Here is an 11,867-nt window from a genome sequence, read left to right on the forward strand (position 1 = left end):
GAGAGAGTTGAGTAGATCTCTGTCTGTTGGTGTTGGGGCAGATTTTGAATTCATCGTGACTGGGAAAGCCGGTAGCCGGTCGCTATCACATGGGCTAACGGCAGCCTTTTACACTGCTGACTGTTATTATATATATACTCTCTTTCTTTTTGCCCTTTAAAAATAGTAATTATTAATTCATATATTTACCAATTAAAAAACATAATGTTTTGAATATTATATACATCAAATATAGATTAATGCATGATTGCATCTGCTCAGATTATGATTATTTGAATTGATTACAATAATTTAATTATTATAATAATTTAGGTGCAATTATTACATGCAAGAAAATTTAATTTATTATTAAAATAATTAAGTTTCCATGTTGATGAATAAATATATAGATTACATTCTATTTTTGATAATTGAAACTTTTACTAATTTATTGGTAATAATTAGGTGTTTTTATTTATTGAAATTTAAAACTAGAAAAACAACTAGCTTGTTATAATTTATCTATGTAATTGGATCAAATTCGAAATTTTTTTAGATTATTTATGAGTTTGAGAAAAAATACATAATTTCCTATTTATGTGTTTATAACAAAAAATTGATATATTCTTGTTTTGTGGTATTCTTGGTTCGATAAATATTATTTGATTCATTATTTATTAAAATTAAATTAAAATATTCAGTTTGGTATTTTTATTTTATTTTTATGAAAAATTCATATTCAATTAGGGTATTTTGAAATTTTTTTAAGCGAATTTTACCTAATATCAAATTGGATATTTTTATGCATACTTTTTTTTATTTTGAAATTTCACATTAACTTTATGTTATTAATTTTAAAATTAATTTGTATGACCCAAAATACTAAAAACTAAAGTCCAATATTTTGTTTGTCCTTTTAGCGTATCAAATTTTTAATTTATCGAAATTTTAATTAGCTCGATTTAATTTTAAGAAATGAATACACAGATCTATGTATTTAGGCAAAATTGCAAAACTATCCCACAATTTAGGACCATTTCAAATTTGCTCCCATATTTCATGAGATTTTAAATTTAACCTTATATCCCGTTAAATTATAAAAAGAGATCAAGATGTCGCCTAAAAAAAAAGTCAAACACTAACAAACATTAAGACTAACGCCCGAGAACAACGTGAAAGTCACGTCCATGTTAGTCAAAAAAATAGTCAACCATTAGTTTTAATTTTGATAGTAGAAAGAGGCTTTTTACGCGAAGTTTTGTCCTCTTTTTGGTAATTTTTAACTGAATAACATGGTAAATTTAAAATTTTGTGGGAGGTCAAGTTTAAAATAATTCTAAAACGTGCGAGTAATTTTGCAATTTCTCCTATATATATTGTCTATTTTTGAGAGTTTGAAAAAGAAACGTATAAATGTTATTATAACGACTTTTTTTTTAAATTTACGAGAATTTAAATATATATATATATATATTTATTATCCAAAGTTGCTTCAAAAGTGGGAGGAGTAGAGTACTATCCAAGAAGATTCTGCTAATTTATTACAGATGATGTTGTCCCATAATTTGAATCTTGTAGTTGTTCAAGACATTAATTGCCCATTTCAAATTTCCTCTTTATTTCTCTTTTCCTCCTATCCTCAGACATCCTTAAACAATGCCTCCCTCCCCTTTCCCCTTGTGAATGTTATTATTCCACAACATTTTAGGAAAGTCCTAAGATTAAAATTTTCATTTCATGATTGCCACCCAATGTATAAATATATATCTCGTCTTTTATAATTTATTTATTATTTTTAATTATATTGATGTATTATTTAATTTATCGAGATGTTGTTATAATCATATATGCAATTAACGTCAAAAAACTATGCGAGTTATTCCCTAAAAAGTGAGCTCGTCACTGCATAACCACTCCCTATTCCCTCATAATCAAGTTATGGTGTAACTACTACGACTTGGTTCGCGTTAAATAATTTCACTCTATGAAAAAACATCATCGATCCCTCTTTGATGTGGTTGGGATTTTAACGAAAGGATGAAATGAGAACCTTACCCATGAAACAATAGCTCATCAGGTCACGATTTACGAGGGGATTTTTGGGTAGGTGTCTGGTCACAATCAATGAATAGTAATTCTGTTAAGAAATAATATTTTTGGTATTTATAATAGTGTTAAAAGTTATATGGTGTGGTGGGTTGCATGTACTTATCATGTGCCTTATGTATGTTAAATTATTTTTTTACCCACGCAGGTGAATGTTTTTTATCAATATACATCACTCTTGAATTTATATATATAACTATTATGTATATCATTGTCGAACTCAAGATAGGACGATCAAGGAATAAAAAAAACCTAATAAATTTACGAGAATATCAATATGAACTAGAACTTTCCCACGTACCCCGTAATATATATATATATATACAACATTCGAATTATGAATAACACTGTTTTTAGGGATAATAACACTCCTCTTTTATAATATTCGGTATAATTACACTACACACTTCATGGTTTATAAATTCCATCTAGACTATCTAAGTTTGCTTACGTCTGACAAATAAATCCCATTGTCAGTTAATATTCATCAAATTTGCTGATATTAACAAGCAAAAAAATTAGATAAAAATTACATTTAGCCCCAATTGACTTATTATTGATTTATTGCAGGTCAAATAATTTTCTTATGATCTAATTGCCCTTATACATCTAAACACGTTAATGCATGTGAACAGATATATCTCCATTGTCATAAAAATAGTTTAGTCAGGAAAATCTTTTTGACTTGCAATAATAATAAGTCAATTGAAGATAAATATTAATTTTCATTTAGCCTTTTTTTGTTAATATCAATAGATTCAGTGAATTTTTATTAACAGGGAAACCTATTTATTATATGGAAGCAAAACTCAAAAAGTACTAAATATAAATTTTCAAATTACAAAAAAATTACTTATAATTATATTAAATATAATGAAAAAAAAAGAGTGTAAATATACCTTATTTTTACTACATTTATGAAAATCTTGAATGTACAACTAAAAGGGAATCCCACTCAAATTTAAAATTTCAAAGCAATTAAATGTAGTGGAAATTGGATGGGGAGTAGTCCTTTTCAGGGTTGAACTATCAAGTGCTTTTTGGAGATAATAACATATTTGTACCTTTTTGTCCAATATTACAAGTAAGGGGGAGATTTTTGGAAATGTGGAAAAAAAGGTTGTCTTGTAGGGGTCACGAGTGTCCATTTCCATCATCATTGTAAGAAGGAAAGTCCATTTCATTTGTTAAAGTAATCTGCCAAACAAGTATTTGTTTGTACCTTTCTTATCATTTCAATTATGTGCTTTTACTCATACTTCAAATTCAAGCTGCCCCACTTTTTTCCCCATCTTTTTATATTATTTATGTGGATAACTATATTTACACTACCTAACTTATGATTAGGGTGTCTCGCAACGAGTTTTTCTAAAATTTGATGCAATTACAGATATCATCTCATTATTTGAGAAATTATCAATACGCCCCTAATTTTAATGGTCATACAACAATTAGTCCAATCGTTGGTCTCGATTAGGTTTGCATCAAAATGCCATTATGCACCAAAAACTATAATTTTATTTATTTTTTGAAATTTTTAATGGCCTAAGTGGGTACTTTTTTTTATAATTTTTAAAATTTTTCCATCCATACAGCCCGATTTTTTTTTTTAAAAAAAAAACACAGAGTAAAGACAAAATCGACAATTTCATACCTCCATTCAAAGATTACATAATTTTATCGAACATCAAGGGACATTCATAATTTTTCAAACAATGATGGGATATTAGTAATTATGCCAAACTTTAGGAGAGGTCGTTGTAATCCTAAAAATTATTCTTACTTTTTTGGACAGATTACACATACACCCATCAGAGACGCCAACATTATTTTCAAGATCACCCCTATTTTTTGAAAAATTACACGTACATCCTTAAAAACGTCGACATCATCACACAATTATACCCTATTTTCTAATTACCGAAGATAGTCTCTTTCTGTAATTATGCAAAATTTATGCAAATAGAACATAAGGTAGGACGTGTAAATGTAATTATTCCATTATCTCTATTATTTATTAGGCAGAAAATAAAACCTCTCCCTGTGTATCATATTCCTAGTTTATGTTTTCCCATCTTCTCCTTTGTCCCCACCCCATCCAAAAAAATTAAATGGAGACATGTTGGATATTATTTTCAGACATCGTTATGTGAAGATAAAATATAGGTAATAATAATGTAAAAAATGCAAGCAGTTCTCTTGTGATATTACAAATGAATAAATTACTCTCTTATTAAAAAAATAAATAGCGACTTACCTCCCTGTATTTTGTAAAATACAATAATTTACCTCTTTATGTTTTTTAAATGAAGCAATTTACCTCCCTATATAAGGAGATAAATTTATTATATTTTTTTTTTTATAAGGGAGTAATGTGCTCATTTTAAACAGCACATGAGGTGAATTGCTATTCACCCTAATAATAATAGGAGAAAAGGAAGTTGTAAAATACCTTTGAGCTCCCCCTTCACCGTTTTAACCACCTTCATGTGTCCCATATACTGTCTTTTCTATAGAAGAGACGCTGCATATATATAGTGAGGGTACGTAATTCCCGCACCTACCGCATAAATAAAACTGACTCGTCAGGTACAACAACAATAATTCAACATTTGAACTTTGTGAATTGCATGTAGAGAGAGAGAGAGAGAGAGAAGCATCACTTCACTTCAAATCATGCTCTAAATCACAAGACTCACATTGTCTTGCCTGAGATCATTGCTGCACCTTTCTGTGTGGGGAGCACTCAGATGTAGATACATAGGGATCTTTTCTATATAGTACATTTAGCTTAAATCATTTTCAATTAAAAAAAAAAATAAGTAATTCTATTGTGATATTGTAAATGAGCTGATTATACCTTTATAAAAAATAAAAGTGATTTATCTTTTTAAATTTTTTAAAATACAATAATTTACCTCCTTATGATTTTTGAAATGAAGCAATTTTAGAGAGGTAAATTGCTTCATTTTAAAAAGTATAAAGGTGTAAATTGCTATATTTTTCATAGGGGAGTAATGTGCTAATTTTCAATCTCACGTAGGGATAAATAGCTATTCACCCATTACTATAATATAGATTGCACTGTTAACATGACATAATTCATATTATTTAATATTTTTGTTTTCAAACATATTCTATCTTGAATAATATTTGTCTATTATCATTCATCATCTCATATGAAAAATCTATTGGCGTATTTATTTCGAGGATCCGATTAACCAAATGTAATTAAAGTTGTATTATGTTAGAGATGTGATTATTTAATAAAATTATTTTTTGTTTATTTCATTGTATTGAAGATGTGACTGATATAAGTGATTATATAACGTATTGTTTACTTCAGGTGATTTATGTCAGATAAATTTCCCAAATTGCCCCTTTCATTTTAATTTCAAAATACTTTAAAAATCCATTAAATGAAGGCATCATTCACTATTTTTCTTTGATCTGCACAAAGAGTAAATATGCCCTAATCTTTCCTTTTTCCTCGTCCCAAAGTCGCGCTGCCCTTCCCCAATTCTGCCGCCTCAATCATACCATTCCTAAAAATAAAAGAATAGAAGAACGAAGGAAAAATCTTAGTAAAAAATTGAGAAGAATAGAAACAAAAATAACAAATTTTAGGGATAATTACACTCTTCTTTCCTGAGATTTAGTGTAATTATACGCAGACCTCCTATAAATTAATAACTTACATCTAGCACCATGGAGGGTTATTTTCATCTAACAAATAAGTTTATTCATTAGTCAAAATTTACTAAATTTATTAATATTAGTAAAAATAACTGAATGAAAATTCTTATTTACCCTTGATCGCTACTGATTTATAGCAGGTGATAATTTTTTTCTGACTAAACTACAATTATAATAGAGAATATATACCTCCTCACATGTATTAACATGTGAAAAGGTATGAGAATATTTGGTCCTAAAAAGACTTATGTGACATAAGATAAATAATAATAAATCAATCAGGAGTAAATATAATTTTTTTAACTTTTTTATTTTAATATAAGCAAGTTCGGTGAACTTTACCTAACGAAAGACTTATTTGTTAGATAGAAGCAAAACTCAAGAATGCTAGATGTGATTTTTCAAACCACAAAGAATATACAGGTAATTACACCAAACTTCAGGAGGGAAAATGCACTTATGCCTAAATTTTTGAGAGACGTAGTTTCCAATCTGGAGAGGGATTCGGGAATTAATATCAATTTTAGGGAAGAAGTAACACATTCGTAATGTTTGGATTTGAATTTTGAATGTTTTGTTTTGTATTCTGGAGATAGAGAAAGAAAAATAGAAATAAATAAATGTGTGTTAAAGATAAATGGTATATTTGAATTTGAATTTTGAGGTAATTTAAAATATTGTAAAATAAGTGGTGTATTTTTAATATTGGGATTTGAGAGATAAATCACAATTCATTAAAAATCATATCTCTTATATATATATATATATATATTTATATATAAATATTGTGTGTTTAATGTTGTATTTTGAGAGACATAAATCACTATTTGTTATCAAATCATGTATATATATATAAGTATATATATTATAAATAAAAAGTTGAAAAATAGAAAATATGAATCCAAACAGAGTGATTGAGGTTGAAATAATTTCATATCCTATTAGAAGCATCAAAGATAACGAGTCTTCATCCCACCAATTGATCAAAGTGGCGGAGCAGCAGTGCCGTGAAATTCTAGTTACGGGAAGCAGCAAAATAAAGAGATATGGAGGAAATAAATTAGATCGAAAACTGAGATGGGAAGAGGACAAATACTTGGAAACCGAGGCCAAGGTTTTTTGATACGTATAAATAGTATGAAGGTAAATCAGTAAAATGGTGTCGTGGTGCTGATTTGGCAATGTGATGGATTGGCCAAACTCACCTCTTAAAATGGGTTTGATAATATAACAGATAATATGAATAATGTGGGGCTTGGAGTTTAATACCAAGCTTCAATAACTCCAAGTAAATATTATACTAGTCTGCACTATTAATCTAACATAGCTAATCACCCAAAGCAAACATGTCCTATGAGTAGATGAAAATCTTCATCTAAACCTTACATCTTTTCTCTCACCCGTTATGGAGTGGCATAGATAAATCCTAAATCACCAAAACGAATAGAATGATAGTTACCCAATCCAATTCATAAAGTGTTAACTGACTTAACTCACATACAACATTATTTAAATCAAACAAATATATATTTCTGAGCGCAGTGCTGTGAAGAACACGTACAATACTGTCGGATAGAAAATTGACTCATAGCCCACAACCTTATTTAACATGAATGATATCCAAGTCGGTTCATATATGAACTTAAAAACCAAACTTTGTAAAGGTTGAAAATAGTGCACAAGACAAAATCCAATTAAAGATCTACAGCATGAATGAAAACGAACTTCAGGTCGACAGCCATAAGAAAAAGACATCAATGCTAAAATTTCTCCCTTGTTTTTGGCAGATTCTTCTATTTTTCATTTTCAAACTAGAGCAAGCATATGTATTCCCTAATTTTTCTCCTAGTACTATTAAATCCATGTACATTTTGACATATCCAAATGAATGTATAATGGACTAACAAATAGGCATATTTTTAAGGTTAATAGCGAACACCTAATTTCATGAGCTCATGAATCCCATAAAGATTCCTGCCTCATTGTAGAAATCTCACACAACTAGTGTATTGAGATCACTTCCAAGTGTTGGAATGGAGAACACAAGTGTAAAGGAATTCCATACAAGAGATGAAGTTAGAGCACACTTTCTCCCAAGTAAAGGATCAATTAGCCTATTCTCATATAATCAACAAAGATCTTGGTGGATTAAGAAAAGCAGTTGAACTAAAACACTTCAAAATGGTAAATCTCTTTTCATAAAATATGACTCAAACAGCAAATCCATATTTCCACCGTATATGTCTTCAAGCCACAAGAGTGCTGGCAGTGGTAGATTCACTGCAAAGGAAATACAACAAATGAATATAGCAATTAAAACAGAGTTTGAGGGAAGAAAAGAGAATGGTAATATAAGGTTCTGCATACAGATGATAGAAAATGCCAAAGAGACCAAGAACTACCGAGAGAAGAATATCAAAAATACTGTATTCAACCAAATGAAATTTAAAATACAAAAAGATAAAAATAAATAAGTTCAAAAGAGTGTTTGATATAAAACCAAGCTAGATCAGAAGAGAGACAGACAACCCAAGTACTAGTAGTTCATTCTTGATTTTGAAATATACACAAACTAAAAAGGTTAATATTCAAAATCAGTAAAATCCTACTTGAACTGATCTTTTCTTCAAGCAATGATATTTCAGTAATAAATTATCAAGATTTTAACTGATGGAAAAATAAACAATTGAGGATATAAACTCAAACAGAAAGATCTTAGAAAAGTGAAATTATAAACTTACTATTTCCATACAGGTGGAAGCTTCTTAGTCTTCTTATAGTAACGAGCAAGTCTGTGAATTCTGCTCTCAACAAGAATTAACCTAAACTTGGAATCTTTGTCCTTTCTGTTCCTCTCCAGATGCTTGCGTATTGCAACAGCTTTCTTAATGAGGTGGTAGAGGTCCTCAGGTATCTCAGGAGCAAGTCCTGGGCAGAGATGCAGTCATACTAATGAACATACTTTTATTTAATAAAACATACTCGCAACAAGGCAAAAGACGCACCATGTGCCTTAAGTATCCTCAAAATCTTGCTTCCAGTTACACTCTTCACTTGGGCGATGCCATGAGAATCACGAAGAATAACTCCTATTTGAGAAGGCGTCAAGCCCTTTTTTGCAAACTTACAAATGTTTTCTTCAACCTGAAGAAGGGATGCATAATTAGAAACAAGATACCATCTATATAAACGATGTACCAATTTTAAGGCACCACTAGCAAATACTGTCAAACAAGGATGTCGTTATCAGGGCTAAACCAAAATGCCAAATTTCAGAATAGAGTTACAAAACATAAAAATTGATCATGGATATAGTGGCACAAAAGTTAGGACTCCAATTAAAGTGCCCTAAGAAAATAACCCAAACACATTTGAAAGCAGAATCATCTAGCATTGCTTTGAACTAGATGTTATAACAACTTCCTCTTAATATGCCCTAACCCAGAGAACTCCTAAGAAAACACATACCATCGAGAAGTTCTACTTTGATGGTTGATGGTTCATGTCCAAAATTGAAGTTTTATGAAATGGGAAACTAGAAAGTTATTACTTCATGTATTATTTTATTACATAAGAAAAGTTAATACAGAAATCAGTATTACATTAATAAACCTATACAATTCCAGGTTGCAATGGTCATAGCCTAACCATCCCCAAGTTCCAAACCTCAGTTGCAAAATAAAGGAGCTGGTATGACCCCTAAATCAGAGACTGATCAAGAGGTGGTTCAGACGGTAAACCCCTGAATCCTATATACCTATAATACGTGCACACTGACACACCGATATCAAGGACCTTGATCTTATAATTCATGGGTATATCCAATAATAATTCCATTAACAAAAAAGACTATTAACATCTACGACTTTTATTATTTATTTCATTATTCTGTGTGAATAATATCCTAAATTTATGCAATATAGGCCAGAGGAAAAATAACTGCATAAATTTGTTTGTCCATTTTCAGGATAAATACAATTTTGGTCCTCAAACAAAGCTACTTATGCAGTTTTGCTTTTCAAATAATTTAAGGTTGCAGTTTCGATCCAAAAAACTATTGTTTTTTGGCGTTTTTAGTCTTTGCATTAATAAAACCATTAAAGTTAACGGATGTTTCATTTGAAGGGGAAAAGTAGCCATTTTTCTCCATTCTGTAGTATGTTTCAAGCTATTGTGTCCAATGCACCAATTTCCCCCATTTTTCTTCAATCTTTAAGAGAGAGGAAAAAAATAGAATTTAAGCAATAAAATTTTCTAGATAATTTAACTTTAACTATCCTTGAAGCTTGAAGATAAATGGGGGAAATGGGTGCATTTGACCAAAACTTGAAAAATACCACAAAATGGAAAAATTGTTATTTTTCCCCTCCAATTGAAACTTCTGTTGACTTTAACGGAAGCACTAAAAATGAGAGGAAAATGACCATTTGAGGATTAAAACTGCAACCTCAAATTGTTTGAGAACCAAAATTATATAAGTGGCTTTGTTTGGAGACCGAATTCGCAATTATCCATCCATTTTCCTATAGAACCCAACCTAAATCCTAAATAAGCATAAGTTCTTAATTTACTTGTTATGTGCCCCAACTAAAACCTTGTAAGAACACTTTCATTCTATTGCAAAGTTTGATTTAAATATCCATGGCTAAAGTAACACGCTCCTAGTTAGAAGGAAAGTTATTGAATTTGATTTATTTAATTAATTTATTATATACACAAGACAAATAGGCATCATAAGTATCATGGTGGTAAAGCAATATACATAGCATTCAATGTATACCAAAACCCATAGTCCAAGTCACTAAACCGCCTGGAAAAGTTGGAGGGCACTTCTAGCACAGTGGCTATTTCAACTCTTCATTCCATCTTTGGCAGCATTTCGTCCATCATAGGTGAAACCGGATGACAGACAAACATAACTCAAATCTAAGAAAAGAATCCTGGCGACCAACTAGCTGAAACACTAAATTAATAGGTAGACTATACAAATATCTTCAATTAACCCCAGTACGAAAATAGCTTAATATACGCAAAAAAGGAAGTTAACATTTGAAGCGTCCAGCGGTGTATGCAAATAGGCGAATGATCTACGAACTTCGTTCACCACTCATTTGATCAAAGAGAGAGCAGTAGTATAACAAAGGGACGCACTAAACTCTATAAACCACCTCAAGGCATACTAATTAAATTGAAAAAATCCGCATACTAATTAAATTGAACAAATCCGCACATTGATAAATAACGATATCACGAAGTTCTCATCCTAAAGAGTAGAAATACACAGACAAAAAGGAAAGGAAATAACGAAAAAGACATAAGGAACTTTATCACTTACATCCTGAGAAGAAATCTTAAGCCAGCTCGGTGGAGTCCTCTTGTATGGAAGTGCTGATGCTGAAATACCCTTTCTACATCATCCAGAAAACATATAGTCAGAAACAGAAAAACCGCGCTCATTATGTGAAACAAACAGAGACAGGTCGAGAGAATGCGGACCCTCGGCTGTGCATACGACCCATGGCTGCGGTTGTCTGGATACGAGCGGCGGCGACGGCGGGGGGAACGGCAGCTGCAGCAGCTCTTCTAGTGGAGCAGAAAACCCTATGCGGATAGAGAAACGGAGGTTTATATATCTGATGAGGTATTTGTAATTGAGTCCTCGAGGTTGAACTTATTTCCGTGTTCAGTCCAATTTAGTGGGTTATAATAATATTCTTTCAAACGAAAAATGGATACCACCCGATCCACCCCTATTATATTAAATTGAGTAAATTATCTTTTTATAATTTTCGGGCGCTTTAAAGATATCTCGTCATATATTTATTTTATAGCTTATTATATTGGATAAATTATCTAGGAGGACAAATCTTGATTATCTCACTTAGGTAGATGTGTATTATGTAATGAGGATGAGGTGAGACACACACACCTATTCTTTCGATGTCGATACAGTCGCCGATGCCTTCACGTTATTAGACAAATTGTACGCTTTGCATGCCTTCACGTTATTAGACAAATTGTACACTAATTACACCACCCGACCCCGTTACCCCCCCTGCCCCCCCCCCCCCCCCCCCCCCCCGGCC

At 31.0% G+C, this 11,867-nt stretch overlaps 1 protein-coding gene across 1 annotated transcript; it reads right to left on the minus strand.

The window, feature by feature from the left end:
• LOC105173353 (40S ribosomal protein S13) lies at positions 7,725–11,435 on the minus strand. Its single transcript, XM_011095058.2, has 5 exons — positions 11,278–11,435; positions 11,117–11,189; positions 8,787–8,925; positions 8,523–8,709; positions 7,725–8,061 (listed from the first exon to the last, which is right to left on the minus strand). Exons 1-5 carry the CDS (start codon positions 11,298–11,300, stop codon positions 8,028–8,030), a joined length of 456 nt encoding a protein of 151 aa, XP_011093360.1. The 5' UTR covers positions 11,301–11,435; the 3' UTR covers positions 7,725–8,027.

Source organism: Sesamum indicum, linkage group LG11 (assembly GCF_000512975.1).
Source record: "Sesamum indicum cultivar Zhongzhi No. 13 linkage group LG11, S_indicum_v1.0, whole genome shotgun sequence".
Taxonomy (NCBI): Eukaryota; Viridiplantae; Streptophyta; class Magnoliopsida; order Lamiales; family Pedaliaceae; genus Sesamum; species Sesamum indicum.

What these genes read in the sequence shown, in the direction of transcription:
- LOC105173353 (XM_011095058.2), bottom strand. Translation starts at nt 11,300, where the DNA reads ATGGGTCGTATGCACAGCCGAGG. An exon ending in GGTCGTATGCACAGCCGAGG is followed by an intron (nt 11,190 to 11,277) that starts GTCCGCATTCTC and finishes TGGATGATGTAG; the next exon opens with AAAGGGTATTTCAGCATCAG. An exon ending in GAGGATACTTAAGGCACATG is followed by an intron (nt 8,710 to 8,786) that starts GTGCGTCTTTTG and finishes ATCTCTGCCCAG; the next exon opens with GACTTGCTCCTGAGATACCT.